The sequence below is a fragment of the Balaenoptera acutorostrata genome, chromosome 10, assembly GCF_949987535.1.
Source record: "Balaenoptera acutorostrata chromosome 10, mBalAcu1.1, whole genome shotgun sequence".
NCBI classification, from domain to species: Eukaryota; Metazoa; Chordata; class Mammalia; order Artiodactyla; family Balaenopteridae; genus Balaenoptera; species Balaenoptera acutorostrata.
The window spans coordinates 75,759,926-75,780,007 of record NC_080073.1 but is presented as its reverse complement, the minus strand read 5'-3'; the positions used below and the strand labels follow the sequence as shown (position 1 = coordinate 75,780,007).

At 53.9% G+C, this 20,082-nt stretch overlaps 1 protein-coding gene across 1 annotated transcript; it reads right to left on the bottom strand.

Annotated features, from left to right (window-relative positions):
- Positions 1–1,457: 1,457 nt before the first annotated feature.
- CAPN11 (calpain 11) lies at positions 1,458–13,641 on the bottom strand. Its single transcript, XM_057555770.1, has 21 exons — positions 13,414–13,641; positions 12,989–13,058; positions 11,188–11,340; positions 10,212–10,365; positions 9,841–10,009; positions 8,224–8,307; positions 8,046–8,131; positions 7,727–7,801; positions 7,408–7,568; positions 7,090–7,259; positions 5,003–5,014; positions 4,502–4,713; positions 4,170–4,209; positions 4,004–4,072; positions 3,861–3,918; positions 3,672–3,736; positions 3,321–3,389; positions 2,780–2,858; positions 2,566–2,682; positions 2,036–2,094; positions 1,458–1,901 (listed from the first exon to the last, which is right to left on the bottom strand). The coding sequence occupies exons 1-21, from the start codon at positions 13,639–13,641 to the stop codon at positions 1,875–1,877; spliced, it is 2,157 nt and encodes a 718-aa protein (XP_057411753.1). The 3' UTR covers positions 1,458–1,874.
- Positions 13,642–20,082: the final 6,441 nt, after the last annotated feature.

Sequence of the window (20,082 nt, the reverse complement as noted above, 5' to 3'; positions counted from 1 at the left end):
CACCCCCAACTGACAGATGAGAAAAAGGAAACTCTGTTAGAGAAATAAAATAATTTGCCCAAGGCCATCCAGCCAGAAGTTGGCAGCATCTTCCGCTAGGGCAAGGGACAAGGATGGGGTGGGGTCAGCATCTTGCTGGGCTCCCCAGAACCAACTGGGCACTGCTGGGTTCTCTCAAAACTCAAAGGACCTGCTAGTTTTCCGGCCTCTCCCAAAGGATCCCTGACCCACCCAGGGACCTTTGCTCCTTCGCTGCTCTGAGGAGAAAAGGTGGTGATAGAAAATAAGGGTGGAGGAATCAGTCTTAAGACCCTCATTAACAGAGTGTGACCTTCTCTCTCAGACAAGACTGCAGAGGGGAGAGGATGGGAGAAGAGAGTGGCAGGGCTGGAAATGATTCCTCTGGAGGTGGTGGGGGAGGCAATGGAGTGACAGTGATGGGCAGTTGTCACAGAGGAGGAAGGGGGCAGGGCTGGTGCAGGGAATCAGTCACCAGATCCAGGAAGACTGGAAGCCCCCCACCCCCCAAGCATAAGAGGAATGGGCGTGTTTAGTGCAAATAGAAGGAAGTCTTTGAGTCCTTACTGCAGGAGGAAACGAAGCTAGCCACCCTGGGAAGCTGAAAGTACACAGACCCAGGAAGGATTCCAATTCTTTTGGGGTTTAGATTCATTCGACCCTAATCTAAGGGAATTTGGAGGCGGTCTGTATGCAAGAGGCTGAAAAGCTCACAGGCACAGTTCCCCAGAGGGGGAAGCCACGGAGCGATCTGGAAGGACAGGAGAAGTGCAGTTGGGGGGCACTGCTGGTGGTCTCAGTCTTCCCACTGCAGCAGGACGCTGGGGGCTGGGGGCTGGAAGCAGGGGGCGTCTGAGGCAGAGAGTCCAAGGTCAAGGACTGGTGAACCAAGGATTCCTCCACCCTTCCGGTGAGGACAATAGCCTGGCAGTCAGCAGTTTCTTAACAGTAAGAATGATTTGAATCTGAACACCTTTAAGGCAGGAATGAACTCGCCTGCGGCCACTGTCCCCCACCCCTCCCAGTCACGCATCCAAGAGGGTCAGTTCCTTTCTATGACTGGCTGACTCCTGCTGGTGCAGGATTTTTGACTTTTGAGAGACCAGCAGTGTCACCTTTGGAGACTCCAGTTTGAGGAAGGAGATGGGAGGGGCGGTTCTGGGTCCTGCGACTCAGCCCTCTCCTCGGATGCTGCTCTGGGTACCACGCTGTGTACAGTTCACAGACAGGGACTCATGCCTTTAGCATCCCAGCCGCTGCCCATAAATGACAACAGCGCCCTCTAGCTTCTGTGAGAACCACACATTTCCAAATGCTCCCTGGACAGGGGGTGGTATCACCCCAACTGAGAGCTCCTGGGTCTCCCCCTCTTTGGTACTGAGGAAATGACTTACACCCCTGCCAGTCTTTTCCTGGCATAGAAACACAGAGACACAGAAGCCTGTGGCATGTGTTGTTCATTATAATAATGCCCTTGAGTGAGGGGGAGAAGGGAGGAGCCATGAAACAGGCCAGCGCGAGCAGGGTAGGAAACGTGGACAGCCTCCCCAGCCGGGGACACCGCAGAAGTGTCACTTAATCTTTAGTGAAATGTACTCAGAGAGGGAGGGAGACTGTGGGGTAAATCCAGCCACCAGAAGCCTGGCTGGGGTAAAAGAAAAACACTTTGCGCTGGGAGGGTGGGTCTGGAGGTCCTGCTGCTGGAATAAGCATCTCGGCCCTTCCATCAGCAGAGACCGCAGAGTTGAGCGCCACAAGGTGCACCCCGCCCCCCAGGCCAGAACCCGGAGGGGGGTGGGGCGGGGCGGGGCGGGGGGCGGTGCTGATGGCGGTAGGAAGCCAGGCTCCCGCAGTGACTAACCCCACATGGTTATCTGCAGCCACTGTGGGGCAAGAAGAACATCAGAGGATGGGCGAGGTGGTGGTGGGGCATGATGTCTGGGGAAAGGGAAGGGCCAGTGGAGCCGCGGCGGGGGATGGGGGTGGGGGCCCGTGCCTGAGGATCCTTTCCATGTACCTGGTTCAGGTTCAAGCAAATCTGGCCAGTATTGTTAGGGTCCATGGTTAGAAAGTACGCTGTTTCGAGGAGGAGGCAAGGGAGAAGGGTTGGGAGCTCGGTCAGTGGTCTGCAAGACCCCTTCCCGACTAGGGAGGATGTCAGAAAGGGTGTAAGAAGCTGTTCCTTCCCTCTTCCCAGCCAAACCCCCAGCCCAGCAGGGAATTAATGGTAAGGACTCCTACAGCCTTGCTCTGAACCAGGGCCTGTTCTGAGTGCTCTCCAAATACTATCTCATTTAATCTCTGCCTCCATTCTATGCAGGCTGTACTGTTATCTATATTTATAGGTAAGGCAACAGAGGCACAGAGAGATAAAGTGACTTGCTCCAGGCAACAGAGCCAGCAAGTGGTGGAGCTGGGATTTGAACCCAGATCATCTGTGCCCGGTGGAGGGGAGTGGTTCTGGAGCAGTGCTCTTTGTGTGGGTATGTGGGAGAAGGCCGGCAGTCCCCTGGCCCAGGGTGGGGAGTGGGCAGGTGCCTGACTCACTGAACATGGCCTTCAGCCTCAGGAAACAGCTGATGAAGCTGTCAAAATCCATGATCATTTCGTCATTTGCATACCTTGCCACCAACACCTGTGTCACCTTGTTATTCAGTTTGATGCCTGGGAGAGAGAGGAGTGTGGAGGGGGAGAGTCCAGCCCTCTGGCCGCTGCTGCCTCCCCCCTCCCTGTCCCAAAGCCCTCTCCTGCCCCTGGCCACCTGCTTTCTCAATTGCCAAGCGCATCTCATAGGAGTTCAAGGTGCCTGAGTGGTCCTGGTCACACTCTCGGAAGATGTCCTGAAGGGACAAGACACATGTGGTAGGGCCGTGTGCATGGCACGGTGGCTGAAGTGATGAAATGCTTCACGACTGCTACCCAAGACCCCAGGGGCCCCCTATGCTGGCCCACCCCCTGAGCTCCAGTATTCCTATCACCTGGTGACTGTGGGGTTAGTTCCTGGCACCCTGCCCAGGGCTCTCTGCCTGTATCCTTTACGATGACTGATACCTGGACTGTGCTGGTTATAGAATATTTTGACTAGTTAATACGCCAACACATCAACGGCTCCATCCTGGTGTGTGTGTGTGTGTGTGTGTGTGTGTGTGTGTGTGTGTGTGTCTCTCTCTCTCTCTCTCTCTCTCTCTCTCTCTCTCTCTCTAGTCAGGGGCTCCTGTTCCAGCTCCGTCCTTACTAGTCCTCATCCCTCTGGAGGACCTCTCTTTCTTACCTCCATAAACTGCCCCCTCAGTGCCCTTTACCGTCCATTTCTTGATTTTTCTCCACAGGATCTGGAACTCCTGAAGCCCCAGTTTGCCAGAGCCATCTTTCTGGGAGGTAGTCAAGGATATAAGAGGAGAGGGTGGGGAGGGCATCCTGGGGGCTGGGAAGCAGAGGGACTCACCGAGGTAGGGCACAAGACGGAAGGGGCCTGTATGGTAACCATGGTAACAGCCGGAAGAACTGGCATCTTTTGTTACCCCAGCGCCTAATCCCCATCCGGAAGGAGGGCATGGCTGGTCAGAGAGGTGGCCACCCTGGGGCCAGGCTCAGGGGTAGGGGGCTGGGGCAGGAGAGCACTGGACAGGACTGCCCACTGGACAGGAAGATACATCCAAGAGGTTGACCATACAGCGGCACACGTCCAGGCTGAAACCCTTGGTTTTGAGGTTTTTGACTGTGAGGGAGGGAAGGGGCAGGAAGAAGGGGAGGGATGAGCAGGGTGTGGTCGGGGTTGGGGGGAGGGGTGGGGGTGATTAAGGTTGGTGGGAAGGGTTGTGAGTGGGGGATGGAAGACTCACCTTTGGAGACCACCTTGTTGAGCAGCTTCTGTAGCTCATACATGCCTACTTCCTTGTCCTAGAAAGGGGGACCATAAACCCCCGCTCTGGCCCCTTCAGCCCCAAACCACCTCCTTTCAATCTCCCAGCCCTCTGCCTCTCACCTCTCCACCGGCCACTATGTGAAACAAACGTATGAAGTCCTGGTCTATGTCATTCTCAGAGACGTTCTCCTGGAGGGAAAGGAGTGAGAGAGGGACACAGTCCAGAAAGTTCTTCCACACCCCTACATGCTGCCCCCAAATCCCACCCCACACAGTCTCCCCTCACCTCTTGGAGAAGCTCAGCGAAGTTGGCTTCATCCAGTTCCCTGGGCAGAGGTGGATGAAGGCTCAGAGTGAGCAGGGGTCAGGGAGACAGGGATTCCAGTGGGCTGGTCAGGGAGGTCATGTCATGTGTCTGCAGCAATACGGAACGGGCTCCGTGGGATCTGGCTTCTGATTCTGGCTCTGCTACTACCTGGGACTTCCCTGCCTCATGCCTGAGTTTCCCTGACTGTAAAATAGGGACGGGGGCGGGGGGAACCAGCTGACTGCACCCTGAGCTTGAATCTTACAGCTCTGGGGCAGGTGGCCTTGGAGCAGTGAGGTGGGGCCCCTCACCAGGACTCGCTGTGCTTCTCCGTGAAGACCCGGAGCAGGAAATCCGCATCCTTGTGCGGCTCTAATGTGGAGGGAATGATGATGTATTCCCCTGGAGGCAGCCGGAGGTGGCTGCTCACCTCCCGCGAGTGAGTGAAGATCTCTGAGAAGCCCAGGTCCTGATACTTCACGAAGAAGTCCTTTTTCAAGTGGACGTCTTGGAGGTTCTGAAACTGTACGTGCCCTGGAGGTGGGTACATGGCCCACAGGGGAGGGCAGGGAGGGAGGGACCCCCACGGTGATGCCCGGCTGGGCAGGGCTAGGGAGGGCCTGGACCCTGTCCATCTGGCAGGTAACCCCAGTGTGGTCGTTTCCTTCCCTGACTCTCACTCAGGGCCCAAGGGGGCCGGAACCCTGACCCGGTGGGCCCCAGAACCCTTCGCCGAATTCCACCCCTTGCCCATCCACATGCCAGGAGCAGGGTGGATGTCTGCCCAGGATCAAGCCCCACGTCTTCTGTACCTCCTTTGGGACCTGGGAAGGGAAGAGAGAGGAGGGTCAGATCCCCAGGATGGTGAAGGGGCTCAGGCCTGTGGAAGCCAGGTGTGTGTGTGTTGGGGGGTGCTAAGGGCACTGGGACGCTGGTGGTGGGGAGGGGCGTGGGCTCTAAGAGCTAAAAGTCCCAGCATTAATAACACTTCTGCTTTGAATCTAGAAAAATGGTACAGATGAACCAGTTTGCAAGGCAGAAATAGAGACACAGACGTAGAGAACAAATGTATGGACACCAAGGGGGGAAAGGGGGTGGGATGAATTGGGAGATTGGGATTGACATATATACACTAATATGTATAAAACAGATAACTAATGAGAACGTACTGTATAGCACAGGGAACTCCACTTTGCTGTACAGTAGAAACTAACACAACATTGTAAAACAACTACACCCCAATAAAAAAAAAATAACCCTTCTGCTTTGGATGGCAAAGTACGGTTTACACAAAGTTTTGCCAAGGGGAGATTTTTACCACTGCAGGTTAAGGATGGGAAACAGAATCCCCCAGAGGTGAGATAACTTGCCCAATCTCACACTGCTGAACAGTTGAAGAGCTGGGATAAAAAACTAAGAGAGCATTTTCCATGGAGCACTCATGTCTTGCAGGAAGTTAATAGGGGATTATTGAAACCGAGGAATGAGCACATAGAAGTTTGTAAAAAAGGTGACATAGACCAAGATAAATAGGTTGCTCTCCTCCAGGGATGACCAGAACCTTTAATATACTGATGGTCCCATGGAGCTCTGGGTTGGGGTAGAGAATACAGCCTTTCCTGGCAGGGCTGTGTCTAACCTTGGAAATGGCTTCAGGTGTGTCTGTTAACCTGGGGGACTGACAGCCTAGGAGGAGGGCAAGGCTCGTGTCTGCTTTTGTTCACGATTGAACCTCTGGAGACTGACTGGGGCCTGGTTTGCAGTAGGTGCTCCATGAATATCACTGACTACGTGAATGAATGGACAAACGGGCATTTCTAGGATTTTGCAAAGCACCGTTTGGGAAATGCTTGTCAGGGGTTTCTCTCAGCCGGAGTCCATGCTCTTGGTGGGGCAGCTGTGGGGAGGCTTGGGGGCCGTGGAGAAATCTCCGAGTGTGTGGGAACTGGTGTGAGTTTGGACAAGTGACCTCACCTCTCTGGCTCCCAATCGCCTTCCTCTTCATTAAAGGCGTTACTATTCAAAATGCCTTTGGAACAATGCCTGGCACAAAGGAAGTGCTCCCTAAGTGTTTTAGATTTTAAAAATCTGAAAAGAAAACTGCCAGCCCTGCCTCAAAAGCACAAAGCACCACTCCAGAAAGAGACAGGGCCGAGATGGGCGGTGATGATTAAATTGGGAGATTGGGATTGACATATACACACGACTATATATAAAATAGATAACTAGGACTTCCCTGGTGGCACAGTGGTTAAGAATCTGCCTGCCAATGCAGGGGACACGGGTTCGAGCCCTGGTCCGGGAAGATCCCACACGCCGTGGAGCAATTAAGCCCGTGTGCCACAACTATTGAGTCCGCGCTCTAGACCCCACAAGCCACAACTACTGAGCCCGCGTGCCACAACTATGGAAGCCCGCGCGCCTAGAGCCCGTGCTCCACAACAAGAGAAGCCACTGCAATGAGAAGCCTGTGCACCGCAACGAGGAGTAGCCCCTGCTCACCGCAACTAGAGAAAGCCAGTGTGCAGCAACAAAGACCCAATGCAGCCAAAAATAAATAAATAAATAAACAAATCTAAAAAAAAAATTAAAAAAATAGATAACTAATAAGGACCTACTGTATAGCACAGGGAAAACTACTCAATACTCTGTAATGACCTATACGGGAAAAGAATCTTAAAAAAAAAAAAGCGGATATATGTATAAGTACAACTGATAAACCTTGTAAATCAACTATATTCCAATTTTAAAGAAAAGGAAAAAAGAAAGAGCCAGGGGTGTGGAGGCGGTTGGAGGGTGTCCTGGTCCCGGGGCAGGTGGTGGGGTGGGGTGGGCAGTGGTCCCAGGGGTGAGGCCATGGGGAGAGCAAGAGTGGCTGGGGGACCAGCTGGGCACGCACAGAGTAGATGACAAAGCCGATGGTCTGCAGCTGGGCTCCCTGGGGCCGTGCCCGCCTCCAGTTCTTCTGCATCAGGGCCACCAGGCAGGTGCAGACGGCTTCGTCGTCCTCTGGGGCATCATCTTCCTCGGGGAGAGAGATCTTAAACTGTGGGTTGGTCCAGAATGTGTCTGTGGAGGAAGCAGGTCAGGTTGGCCCTGCCCTTCCCAGGGTGGACAGGCTTCCCACCCAAGTGCCCGCCTCCTCAACGGGGCCCAGGAGTGCGGTGAGTCAGTGGCCCATCCCTTGCTCCCTGCTCCCCTGAGTCCCCTCGCCCACCAGTGTAGCTCCGGCAGCCCCCTGCAGTGCTGCCCTTCCTCCAGCTGCCCTCGTAGAAGGTGGTGTGCCAACACCTCTTGTAGTCCCCACAAAGCGTGTCGGGTATCAAGTTGCAGATTTCCAGGAGGGTGAAGTTGTCCAGGAAATCTTGGTAGGACATCCTGTGGTGGAGGGGTGGCCAGAGCCCATCAGCAGCACACCCACACCTGTAGGCGCCCCGCCAGAGCCTCCCCATCCAAGGCACAGGCGGGACAGTGGCAGGAGAGATGAAGGGACTGGGTGTGGGGACAGAAGGTGGTCCTTCTCAAGCGGCGCTGACCAGAACTCCCCGTCCTCCTTCCTGTGCAGCAGCTGCCTCTGGACGTCTGGGGCCACCTCTTCCCACTCCTTGGCACTGGAGCAGAGACAGGCAGTGGAGGGGCAGGGGGTCGGGAGGCACCTCGGTCCTCCCCCAGGGATGCCCTTATCCCTGAACGTCTGCCTACTGGGGGTCCTGGTTAGATGGAGAATCTAGAGGGGAAGGGCTCACACTGGGCGCAGGTGACCGGAGGCCAGTCGGTCCCTCTGTGGCATGGCCTTGCTCGTGGGCCTGCTCTGTGCTCTGCCCCTCCCCCCAGAGTGCTGGTCGGGGCACCTACTTGTCACTCCAGGCTCCATTCCACTCAATCCGGCCCCAGGGATTCCGGACCCGAATCAGTGTTTCCATCCTGCCGCGGTACAGGACCTGGGTGGGTTGTGGGCAAAGGTTAGGAGTGTAGGGTCACAGAAGTTCTCCTTCTCCTGTTCCTCTGGGTGGGGTGTAGTGGTCAGACTCACATCCTGAAGGCCGGTCACTGAGTAAGCATGTCCTCTCACCAGCATCCTCTGCGTCAACGACTCCAAGTCACTTTGGCTGTTGATCTACACAGAACAGAGAGGAAGGAAAGGAACTCAAGGTCTGGTCAGAGGGATGGGGGCACCTGAAGAGAGGTGACAACTCTCTGGGTTCATTTTTTTTAAATTAAACTTTGTATTTTCAAATGATTGTAGACTCACACGCAGGTTTCTTTGTTTTGGGGTTTTTTTTTGTTTTTTCAGTCGTGGCATGGGGGATCTTTTAGTTGCAGCAGGCAGGATCTAGTTCCCTGACCAGGGGTTGAGCCCAGGCCCCTGCATTGGGAGCCCGGAGTCTCACCCACTGGACCACCAGGGAACTCCCTCACATGCAGTTTTAAGAAATAATACAGAGAGATCCGTGCACCCCATATCCAGTATCCCCCAGTGGTAACATCTTGCAAAACTATAGCACAATATCATGTTTTTTCTTTTTTTGGCCGTGCCACGCAGCATGCAGGATCTTAGATTCCCAATGAGGGATCGAACCCTTGCCCCCTGCAGTGGAAGCGCAGAGTCCTAACCACTGGGCTGCCAGGGAATTCCCTATAGCACAATATCAAAACCAGGATGAAGATGTTGACACAATTAGTCAGTCTTATACAGATGTCTCCACGCTTACTAGTACTCATTTGTGTATGTTTTACACATTGTTATCATAAGTGTAGTTTTCTGTATCCACCACCATCGTCACAATATAGAACATTTCCATCACCAGTACCATCCCTCGTGTTGCCCTTTTACAACCAACATCCACCTCTTATGGCCCTCTTCCCTAACCTCTGACACCTCCTAATCTGTTCTCCATTTTAAAAAATTTTGTCATTTCAAGACTGTCATATAAACGGAATCATACAGTATGGAATCTTTTGGGATTGGCTTTTTCCATTCAGCATAATTTCCTTGAGATTCATCCAAGTTGTTTTGTGTGTCAATAGTTCATCTCTTCTTATTACTGAGTAGTATCCCCTGGTATGTATGCACCTGTTAAACTAGTCACCCTTTGAAAGACATCTAAGTTGTTTCCAAGTTCTGGTTATTATGAATAGAGCTGCTTTGAACACTCGGGTACAGGCTTTTGTGTGGACATAAGTCTTCATTTCTCTGGGATAAATGCCCAAGAATACAATTGCTGGGTCTTACAGTAGCACTCTGGGTTCATTTATTTATTTGAACAAATATGTGTTGGGTATCTATTGCATGCCAAGTACCATCTTAAGTCCCAGGACCCAGCAGTGAATGAGACAAATAAAGTCACTGTCTTCATGGAATATGAAAACTGTCTGGAGAAGATTGGTTGTGAATATACACGTCGATAAGTAAGACAGTTTCTGATCATGATAAATGTTGGGGAGAAAATCAAAACAAAGTAGAGAGGAAATGGGGGGCAGGAGCGGCTAATTTAGATTGGGAAGCAGGGAAGGCTAGCCTGAGGAAGGGCCATTTGAACTAAAAAATGAATGAGAAGGAGCTAGTTATGCAGGTATTTAGAGAAAGAACTTTCTAGGTGAAAGCAACAGCAGGTGCAAAGGCCCTGAAGCAGGACCAAGCATGGCTTACTTCGATGGAGCACCCCATGAGGGAGGATCGCTCTATGGCCTTTCTAAGCATCCTCAGCAGGTTCGGAGGGGGCTTCTGGAGTTGGAGGCTCTGGGTCACGCCCCCCGTGAAGTCCTCAAAGCCCTCCACCGTGTTGCCCCCAGACAGGGCTTCATAGGATCCGTTCAGCCTGTGGGCACAGAGAGGGCACCGTCTGGGCTCTGGGATGCAGTTGTGAGCTTGGACCTCAGAGGGTGCGGTGAGGGAAGGGAGGGATGCCCTGCCGTCCCCCTGCCTCTTCCCCTGATTCCAGTTGCTCCCCTACCCCCCGTCACTGCCAACTGTCAGGGCAAGCTTGGAGGCCAGGCGAATCGCCAGGCTGGGGCACTCACTTGGCGTACGCCTTCTCCAGCAGGGCACTCCAGAACTCGGTGCACTCGGCTGAGTGCACGAACACCAGCTTGCCATTCTTTGTGGGCAGCCGGTCATCCACCACCACGTCCACCCACTGCCCAAACTGCCAAATCTGCGGGCGGCAAGGTGGGTCTCAGCGGGGCGTGGGGCATCTGTATGCCCCAGGCCCCCTTCCGAGCTCATACACACATACATGCGCGCATGCGCGCGCGCGCGCGCGCACATTTTCCCCCCCGCCCCTCGCCCCGTCTTGCATGAAGACTCTGTTACACGAGCGCCTCCTGGTGTCAGGTTCAGTGACACACCAGTAACAGAGGGCCCCGGGCCCCCCCCACCCCCCCCCCCCCCGCCACCCCTCCGCCGCCGCCGCCAAAGAAAGGCAGTGAAAGGCCTGAACCTTCCCCCAGCCTCACCTCCAGATTCTGCCATGGCCTCCAGAGGGACCCACCCACCTTTTGACCTTGGCTGGACTTTAGGACTTCTGAGGTCTTAAAAACTCTTGTGACTTTCAGAAATATTTTTATGGCATGAGGAATTTGTCCACATGTTGAATAATTTGAAGAGCAGATTACAAAAATTACATGACAGAAACTCCCAATGTCATATGCACACATGCACATACACACACGTATACGTGCATATACATATGTGAGTGTATCTACCGAGAGAAAGAGAGACAGAGAGAGAGAGAAGCAGGAGGAAGAGGAGGAGGAGAATGAATCACAAACTGATAACAACTATTTCCTTTGGGGGCTTTAAAAAATTAGCTTACACAATTTCTTTAGTGAGCGGATATTTCTCTGATAATTAGACAAAAATCCACCCTAATAAATGTCATTTTTTTCAAAAAGGAAAGAAAAAAGGTAAACTTCGAAGCATGTACTAATTCTTTCTCTCTCTCTCTCTCTCTCTCTCTCTCACACACACACACACACACACACACACACCTCATACACAAATCAACTCTGGCTTTCAAATCGCCCTTCACCTGAAAATGGAAGATGCCAGCATAGTTCTTCTTAAAGCTCTGGCCCCTGGGCACCACGCGGTACAGCAGTTTGGGGTACGCAGTAAGGGAGCCGATGGCAGCCAGCAGCCAGCAGTCCCCTGGGAAGACAGAAGGGCTCCCAGCTTGAGCACTCCCATGTGTGTGGGTCCCAGAGTCCAAGCCCCAGAGGAGCAGGAGCTGCCCTGTGGCCCCCTCCCCGACAGAGATGCCCTCCCACTGAGGAGTCTTCAGGGAGGAAGCAAGCAGGGAGAAGCTGCAGAAGGGCCAGCTCTGGGGGTGAGCTCTCCACCTTTTCTATTAGGCGAGAGACTCACAAATCAGAGCTGGATGTTTTTGTTCTGGGATTTGGGGAGAAGGCGTTTTTGGCCTTGGTCTTACTCCTCCCTCTGGGACCTGCCATCTTTGGGGGACAGCCAATCGTCTCCTGTCCCTTGAACAAGGCCAGTCTCCTTCCCCATGGCCCCCCACCTCTATCCCATGATTACAGTGGTGTGGTGATGAAGATGGCTCTCCTTGTTGTCAGCCCCATAATACTAGAGACCCGAGGGGCTCAGTCTGTACCCTCGCTGGGACACAGGGGCAGGATTCTTGGGCTGAGGTCATCTGTGGCCATCTCTCCTGGGGAATCTCAGACCACGGGTGGGGCTTGGGGCAGGGTGGTGCCCTGAGGGGGGACATGGGCCAGGCTGAGGCTGAGGGCACTGGCAAAGCTTCTGTGATTACTAAGGCCTTCTGGCTGCCTGAGGAACCCTTGGATGGGGGCAGAAGGGGGGAGAGGAATGTTAAGGACACTCTAGTCACCATCGTGGAAAGGGCACCTAGGGAGAAGCAATTTTTCCTCCGGTAACCCTGGGCCCTCCAGCCCAGTGAGCCCCAGCGGCAGCTGTGGGACCTGCTGTCTCCTTGGCCTCTGCCCTACCCACACCCTGCCCTCTTCTCTGCCACATATGGGACAGAATTCAGCCCCAGAGGAAGCCCACCCTGGCCTTCTTCCTTAAGATGCAATGAGGGGTTTGGAGGAAACCGGGGGATAGGACCAGGCTTAGGAAGGAAGCTCTCTCTGGGGGCTGTCCGTGGGAGCCTGCGGGAGAGTGGCCGCTCCTTTACCTGATACCCCAGACTGAGGAAGTCGTGTCACTTGCAGTGGTTAGCGGAAGCCTAATTGCCCTCTCCTTGAGCTTAGGCCGGATTGCAAGCTTGCTTTTAACAGCAGAACATGGGGGAGGTTACCGCCTGCTTCTCCTGAGACCAGGTGGTGAAGGCATTTGGGCTTCCTCCTTGTTCTCTCTCTTGGGCCGCTCACTCAGGGAGAGGCCAGCTACCATGTGTGGACACTCAAGCGTCCTACGGAGAAGCTTATGTGGCCAGGACCTGGGGCCTCCTGCCACGTGAGTGCACCATCTTGGAAGGGGATCCTCTAGGTCCTGTGGAACCTCATGAGAAACCCTGAGCCAGACCAACCCGGCTATGCTACTTCCTAATTCCTGCCCTGGAGAAACTGTGAGATGATAGATGTTTGTTGTTGCTTTCAGTCACTGACTCTTGGAGCAACTGATAACTAATATAGCACCCTGCTTACTCCCAGACCCAGATGGCAGCAGGTAGGGATGGAATCCGGATTAGGGGAGGGGCAGGGACACAGAAGAGCTGTCTGAACCCAGGGCTCCCAGTCCCCCAGCCTCAGGAGACACCCCGGCACTCTTCCCCAATTCACCCCTGCCCCCAGCTTTCCTGCCCCCCACTCACCGAGCACTCCCTGGCAGATGTCCGTCGGGCTAACCCCATTCACAATGAATTGAGGATTGCTTGTGATTTGCTGCAAAGGAATAAAGGTTTCAGAGAGCCCAGGACACCCCCCTCCCAAGCTCCCTCCCACTTCCCTGGGGAATGCTGCTGTCTCTTGGAGTTCTAGGGGAAACATGGATGGGGGGCGGCAGGGGGAACTTGGCCTAATTGTAGGCTGTGATGGCAAAGGTCAGTGAGTGACCTTCCCAGGGGTTTTCTGAGAGGTTTTACTTAAGCATGTCCCGAACCGGACCCTGCCTTGATGGAAATGGAGTCTAGTACAGAGCCAAGATAGGGCGGTGGGGGATTGGAGATTATCCAAGTGACTGGGACGTCACGACTACCCCCACCCCCCATGAGTCCATGCCTCCCTTCCCAGTGCCCACACTGGGCCGCTGCCAGCTGATGTTCTGCACGTGTTTGGAGTTGGGACCCAGTTCCTTGAAGCCCAGTGAACTGGGTTCAGCGGGGAAAAAGGGGTCCTTGAACAGCTCCCCCTTCCGCAGGCAGAGTGCTCGCAGCTCCTCAAAGCTCTGGTTGTTGTAGTTCAGGGCGTTGTGGTGCTGGCCCATGCCCTTGGCCTTGAGTCGGTTCTGGCTTATGTGAGCCGCCATCCCCTTGTTGGTGAAAACGGGCTCCGCTTAATAATAAAAAGACAAATAACCCAATCAAAAAATGGACAAAGGATTTGAATAGGTGTTTTTCTGAAGAAGATACACAAATGACCAATAATCACATGAAAAACTGCTCAACATCCTTTGTCAACAGACAAATGCGAATCAAGGTCACAATGAGATACTACTCCACATCCACTAGGATGGCTCTAATCCAAAAGACTGGTAATAACAAGTGCTGGTGAGGGTGTGGAGAAATTGGAGCCCTCGGACACTGCTGGTGGGGATGTAAAAGGGTGCAGCCACTTTGGAAAACAGTCTGGCAGTCCGTCAGTTAAACAGAATTACCATATGATTCAGCAATTTCACCTCTAGGTATATATACTCAAGAGAAATGAAAATATATGTCCATACAAAAACTTCTGCACAAATGTTTATAGCAGCAGCAACACTCACAATAGCCAAAAAGTGGGGAAAAACCCAAATGTCCATCAGCTGATGAATGGACAAACAAAATGAAGAATACACGTACAGTGGAATATTACTCAACAATAAAAAGAAATGAAGTACTGAGACATGTTACGACATGGACGAACCTTGAAAACATTATGCTAAGTGAAGACAGCAGTCACAAAGGATCACGTATTGTATGGTTTCAATTATGTAAAATGCCCCAAACAGGCCAATCTATATAGAGACAGGAAGTATAATCATGGTTGCCTAGTGCTTAGAGGGTTGGGGGATTGGAAGTTGATGGCTAAAGGGTATGGGGTTTCTTTTGCGGGAGAATGAAAAGGTTCTAAAATTGATTGTGGTGATGGTTGCACAACTCCGTGAATGTACTGAAAACCACTGATGGTACACTTTAAATGGGTGAATTGTATGGTATGTGAGTCATAGCTCAATAAAGCTGTTTAAAAAAAATGACCTCCAGACCATGCAAACAGACACTGCCTTTTGGGGAGAGTGGAAATAATGGAGTGCAGCGGGCAGGAGGGCAGAGGGGAAGGGACTGCTCGCGGGGGAGTGTCCAGTTAGGGAATGGCCCAGTGGGTGGGGTGGCTGGGTCTCTGAGAGGCAAAGTCAGGCCGGCTGACAGGTCCTGAGCCAGCTGGCGGCTGGGGACCCAGGATCCCTCCTCCCCCAGAGGGATTGCAACCTCTTACACCCTTCCTGAGTATGCCCGCCCACATCCGTCCGCCCTCCGTGGGACTGACTCCCCCCTACCACCAGCAGGGGACCCAGGAGGAGAGCGTGGAGGAGGGGCAAGAGGAGCCGAGGTCCACTCTGAATCTCCAGTCCTACCCCACCCAGGCACCCGGGGCCTGCGCTCCCCCCCCCATCTCCCCACATTCTCAGCTGCCTCTGGAATAAGGAAGCGCTTGGGGGAAGGGAGGAAGGATGTGGTCTAAGTTAAACAGAGCCCAGTTGGGGCCGGGGTGTGGGAGGAATGCAGAGTGAGGAAAAGAAGGGGGCAGCTGCAGAGGGGGGAAGGGGGGTCCTGGGCTGTCCAGAGGTGAGACCGGATTGGGCCCAGAGAGAGCTGTCTTCCTCACAGGGGGGAGCAGGGGGTCTCAGCTACGCTTCCTCCCTCGAGCTGACAGGCAAGAAGAGTTAGAACAGCAGAGCTGACGGTCCTGAGCGCCTGCCCTGTGCAGGGCCCCGAGAGAGGGCCACGCGGTGCCCAGGGTACCGGAACAGGAAGCCAGAGCTCGGAGGTCGGTAGTGGGTCGAAGGTCACAGAGTGAGGGCTGGGGTGGACTAAGCCTGACCGCAGACCCCAGACTGGGCTTGTGACCTTCACCCTACGCTGCCCTGGAAGGAGGTGGCTCTCCCCCGTGGGAAGGCCTGGGGACCCAGAGCCATCTCCCCATCCTAGTCAACTAAGGAGGTCACGGGCCATTTGTGGCTGAACTTATCTGATACCCCCTTACTCTTCCCATTACCCAAGCAAGCAAACCCATTCTCCCGTCCCTCACCAGCGTCTCCTGGGACTTCCCTGGGTCCAGGAATGACTCCCGTTCCCTCCACTTATTAGCCTGACAAACCCACACAGGTTGCCACCCACCAGCCCAGTGCCTTGGAGCACAGGCTGCCTTTGTTCTTCAGCTGCATCGACAGTTCCTGCCTCGGTGCCTCTGCTTGGAATCATTCCTCGTCCCACAAACACATCTGTCCACTGGGGAAGTCCTGGCTCAATGCCACCTGCTTGGTGAAGCCTCCCCTGACGCCTGTGCAGAGTCGGGGCTGCCCTGGTGTCCAGCAATCTCCTTTATTATGACACCCATCCCTGCCTGGTCTCTCTGCACCCCCCCCCACCAGGTGATGGGCTCTCAAGGGTAGAGGTGTGCTCCCCTGTCCACTGCTGGGTTCCCTCAGTCTTACACTGCACCTGACCCAGCAGGGGCTCAGAAACGTTTTCAGGGGATGAATGAGTGACTGTCTGCAGACAGTAGTAATTTTTCATCTATGTTTGCAAATCTATGTTTTCTCTCTCCTGCCGCGCTCCCCAACTCCCTGTTCCACTCTAGCTCCACATGTGTTCTGTTTATTGGTTGCCTCCCTCATAGAATGAATGCTCACGCAGGCAGGGATTTTGGTCTGTTTTGTTTGCTGCTGTATTCCTGCTGCTGTATTGTGTACATAGTAGGTGATCAATAAATATTTTGAAGGATGTTCTTGGCAGCTTCTGTAGGGAGAAGGTCGGTGTATCTCAGTTTCTCCCACAGGAAGAGGGCCCAATAACAATCTGTGAAGGGAATGGGTGGGCGTGTGGTTCATCCCTGGGACCCCCCATCCATTAGGGAGAGCCCCCTAGCAGGTGCCCAGTAAATGGTGGGACCTGCAGACTCCAGTCCAGCACCGTCCACAGGCCATGCCTGGGCTGGGGACCAGAAAGGGCTCAGCTCAGCCCAGGAAAGCCAGAGTGTTGGTGCAGGGAATGACAAAGGTCTTGGCTACAGCAGAGAGGTCTCTCTGGGGTCCCTTGGGGTCCCTGAGGCCTGGAGGCTTCTGGCTCCCACTAAGAAAATTTCATTGGCTGTAAGGATTAGGGTGAGTTTGCTGAAGAAAGACTTGGAATCCTGTCCTTTGCTTCTTCCATAAAGCCTGTGGCTTGTGATGAGAAGATAGTAGGAATCCTCCCTCAGTTATGAAAGTAACTAGCACTTATACAGCATTTATAAAAGTAATAATAGTTAACAGAGTTTGAGGACTCAGCACATGCCTGCCTGGCTCTAAACACTTTATGTGCATTAACTCATTGAATCCTCACAACAGCCCTGTTAGTTAGGTTTATTATTATCGTCTCCCTGCTTCAGAGGGAGAAACTGAGGCACACAGGCTGAACTTCCTCAAGGCTGCACACCTGGCTGGCAGCAGAGTCAGGGTCACACCTAGGCAGGCTGGTCCATGCTCTCACCCATTACCCTTACTGCCTTTCAGGGAGGGAGCCTCGGTGGAGGGGCAGAGGCTGTGCTGGAGAGAAGGACAAATGGTCAGCAGGTCTGGGGACATCCCTTCTTCCATCTTACTACAGCCTCTAGGTGGCCTTTCTTAAGCTCCTTCCCTGGGCTGGGAGGAGAGGTTGAGGATGATGTTGGAGAAGGGGTCGGGAGGTAGCTTATTTCTCTTTAGCAGAGCTAGTGCCCTGGGCTGCACCAAGCCAGAGTGGGTAGCTGTGTGACCTTGGGCAAGTTGCTTTACATCTCTGAGCCTCGGTTTCCTCATTTGCATGAAGAGGTTGCTATACCCTATCTTGAAGTATGTATCAGGATTAAATAATGCAACATACATGAAAAAGACAGGTATTCCATAGGTGTTCAGACAATGTTAGTTGTCTTCTCCCCACTGATCTGGCTGGTCAACTAGTTAGTATTTATTGAGCTCCTAGCAGGATCACATAGCCTCCTGCATACCCCTCTGTCACAGAACTTAATGATCATAAGGACAGGGTCCTGAGAGGAAGGACAAAGAACATCCCTAAGAGAGAAGAGAATCCAGAACTTGTTTTGTTTCACTGCTGGGTCCTCACCCCATGTTGCCAGCCGACCTGGGTGGGTGAACCCAGGGTCCGCCCAGAGAAGGTAAGTCAGCGGTTCTCACCGAGGGGTGGGGGGTGATCACATCCCCAGGGAACACTTGGCGATGTCTAGAGACATTTTTCATTGTCCTAACAGGGGACTGGGGTGTGGGAGCTACTGGCATCCAGTGGGTAGAGGCCGGGGTGCTGCGAAACATCCCACAGTTCACAGGACAGACCTTACAACAAAGAATTATCCTGCCCCCCAATGTCAAGAGTGTGGAGGGTGAGAAACCTGGGCTAAGTGAATGGCCCAAGACCCCGCATGGTGAGGGAACCCTCCGTGCCCTTCCACCATGGGGCTGCCCTCTGCCCGGCTGCCCCCAGGAGTGAACAAGCCGAGCTCTCCAGAGGGTCTGGAAGGACCACAGAAGGTGCTGGTGTCTAAGAAAATTGGAGAATATCCGAGGGCAGACCAAGGCGATGAGGGTTAAATGTCACCTCCCTCATTTCCCGGGAGCCCTCCGTCCCCGGACCATCAGCCAGCCGAGGAGTCACTGTCCTGACTCCAAACCTACCTAAGGTCCTGCATACTCTGTCGGCCGGGCCTGCGCTCCTGACTCAGTGGCTGGCAGGGAGGACTCACACACACACACACACACACACACACACACACTCACACACTTCACCACAGTTATCTCCCAGAATGTCTCAGGGCCAGGGCCATGGGCAAGCTGAGACAGACAGACAGACAAGGCTGGCTGTGGGAAGGACAGGCAGATTGCCAGAGCAATATGTGAAAACAAGGTGTGAATGTATAGGACGATTTTTGGACAAGACAGGGCATATCTTGTCTTCCCCCATCAGACTGGGGACCTGTAGATTTAGGGACAGCTTAATTTCCAGAGCAGAGAGCAAACGAAGATGTTGTCTAGACTGGGCTTGGGGTCTCCCCTTCGGCCTGCACTTCCCAAGAAGCCTGGAGGCTGGGTCTGGGGTGCCCCTTATTTCTCTAACAGCCACGGCCATGGCCACGGGGGCTTCCCTCACACAAGCCTGTTTCCCAGGTGGCTGTGACAGCGCGGTGGCCGGTCCCTCTCCTCTCCCCGACTCCAAACTCTCAGTGGTGACAACGAGGTTGGGCTCCTGCAGGTCTGACCATCCGTGGCCCGTTCTTTCCCAAACCAGCTGAGGAAGAGGCCTAGCTCCTGTGCCTCAGGAGCACCCAGTCTGATGGAGGAGTCACCCTCAAGGGGACACAGCCCCTTCCCTGGGGGGAGGCCCTAGTCTGCCAGGGACAGGAGTGGGACAAACCCCATCAACGCCTACCTGGGGAGTGCGGCCTGCTGGTGGCTCGCATGGTGCTTGACAGTTGAAGGTTCTGGGGGGAGGGGCCGGAGGACTCCCACCCCCACCCAGAACTCTCCAACTGCAGTGGGATTCCTAGGTCAGTGGTACGTTTTTTTTTTGGCTGCGTTGATTGATGGCTGTGTTGGGTCTTCGTTTCTGTGCGAGGGCTTTCTCCAGTTGCGGCGAGTGGGGGCCACTCTTCATCGCGGTGCGCGGGCCTCTTCGCTATCGCGGCCTCTCTTGTTGCGGAGCACAGGCTCCAGACGCGCAGGCTCAGCTATTGTGGCTCACGGGCCTAGTCGTTCCGCGGCATGTGGGATCTTCCCAGACCAGGGCTCGAACCCGTGTCCCCTGAATTGGCAGGCAGATTCTCAACCACTGTGCCACCAGGGAAGCCCTGTACACTTTTTTAGACATAATGCTATTGCACATTAATAGACTACAGTGTAAATGTAACTTTTATGTGTGCTGGGAACCCCCAAAATTCATCTGACTTGCTTTATTGCGATATTTGCTTTATTGTGGTGGCCTGGAACAGAAACCCCAGTATCTCTGCGGTCTGCCTGTAGTTCACACATAGAAAGTGCTAAGAACAGTGCTGGCCCTAGCGAGCACTCCCATCTCTGTCTGGCTGGTTGTGCCCTCGGCTGTGGGTGCCCAGGAGGCAGCCTTGCTCCTCAGTGTCACCGGTGCACAGTAGGTCCTCAGGACGGTTTGATGGAGGGATCAAGGGTGAGACTGCTGTTTGTGGCCTCTGGGGACTGCTGTGTGTGCTCCCTGCTGGAAACTCAGCCAATTTCTGCCCATCCACCGGCTGGCTCTCTGTTCCCCTGCTCTTGGCCCGGCAGCGACTCCAGCCCTGGGACTTTGGGATGCCCCCTGGGGTCCACATTTCCCAAGACTGTGGATCTGACATACAGGACACCTGGGCGATTTTTATCAGGGTTTTCTCTGTTTGCTGTCCCCACTGTTGGCCGTTTCTTGCTGACAGTCTGCAGGCCTTTGGGGTACCCGCTTCTTCCTCCTTCTCCGCCTCCTCTGAGTCTCCCCTCCCTTCTGGGAGTTCTTTG

Excerpts from the sequence above, each read along its gene's own strand:
- CAPN11 (XM_057555770.1), bottom strand. The coding sequence starts at position 13,641 with ATGGCGGCTCACATAAGCCAGAACCGACTCAAGGCCAAGGGCATGGGC. Across the intron at positions 10,366-11,187 it reads GAAAGCCAGAGTTGATTTGT|ACCCACCTTGCCGCCCGCAG; the intron begins GTATGAGGTGTG and ends CGCCCCGCTGAG. Across the intron at positions 10,010-10,211 it reads CTGGAGAAGGCGTACGCCAA|GCTGAACGGATCCTATGAAG; the intron begins GTGAGTGCCCCA and ends CTGTGCCCACAG.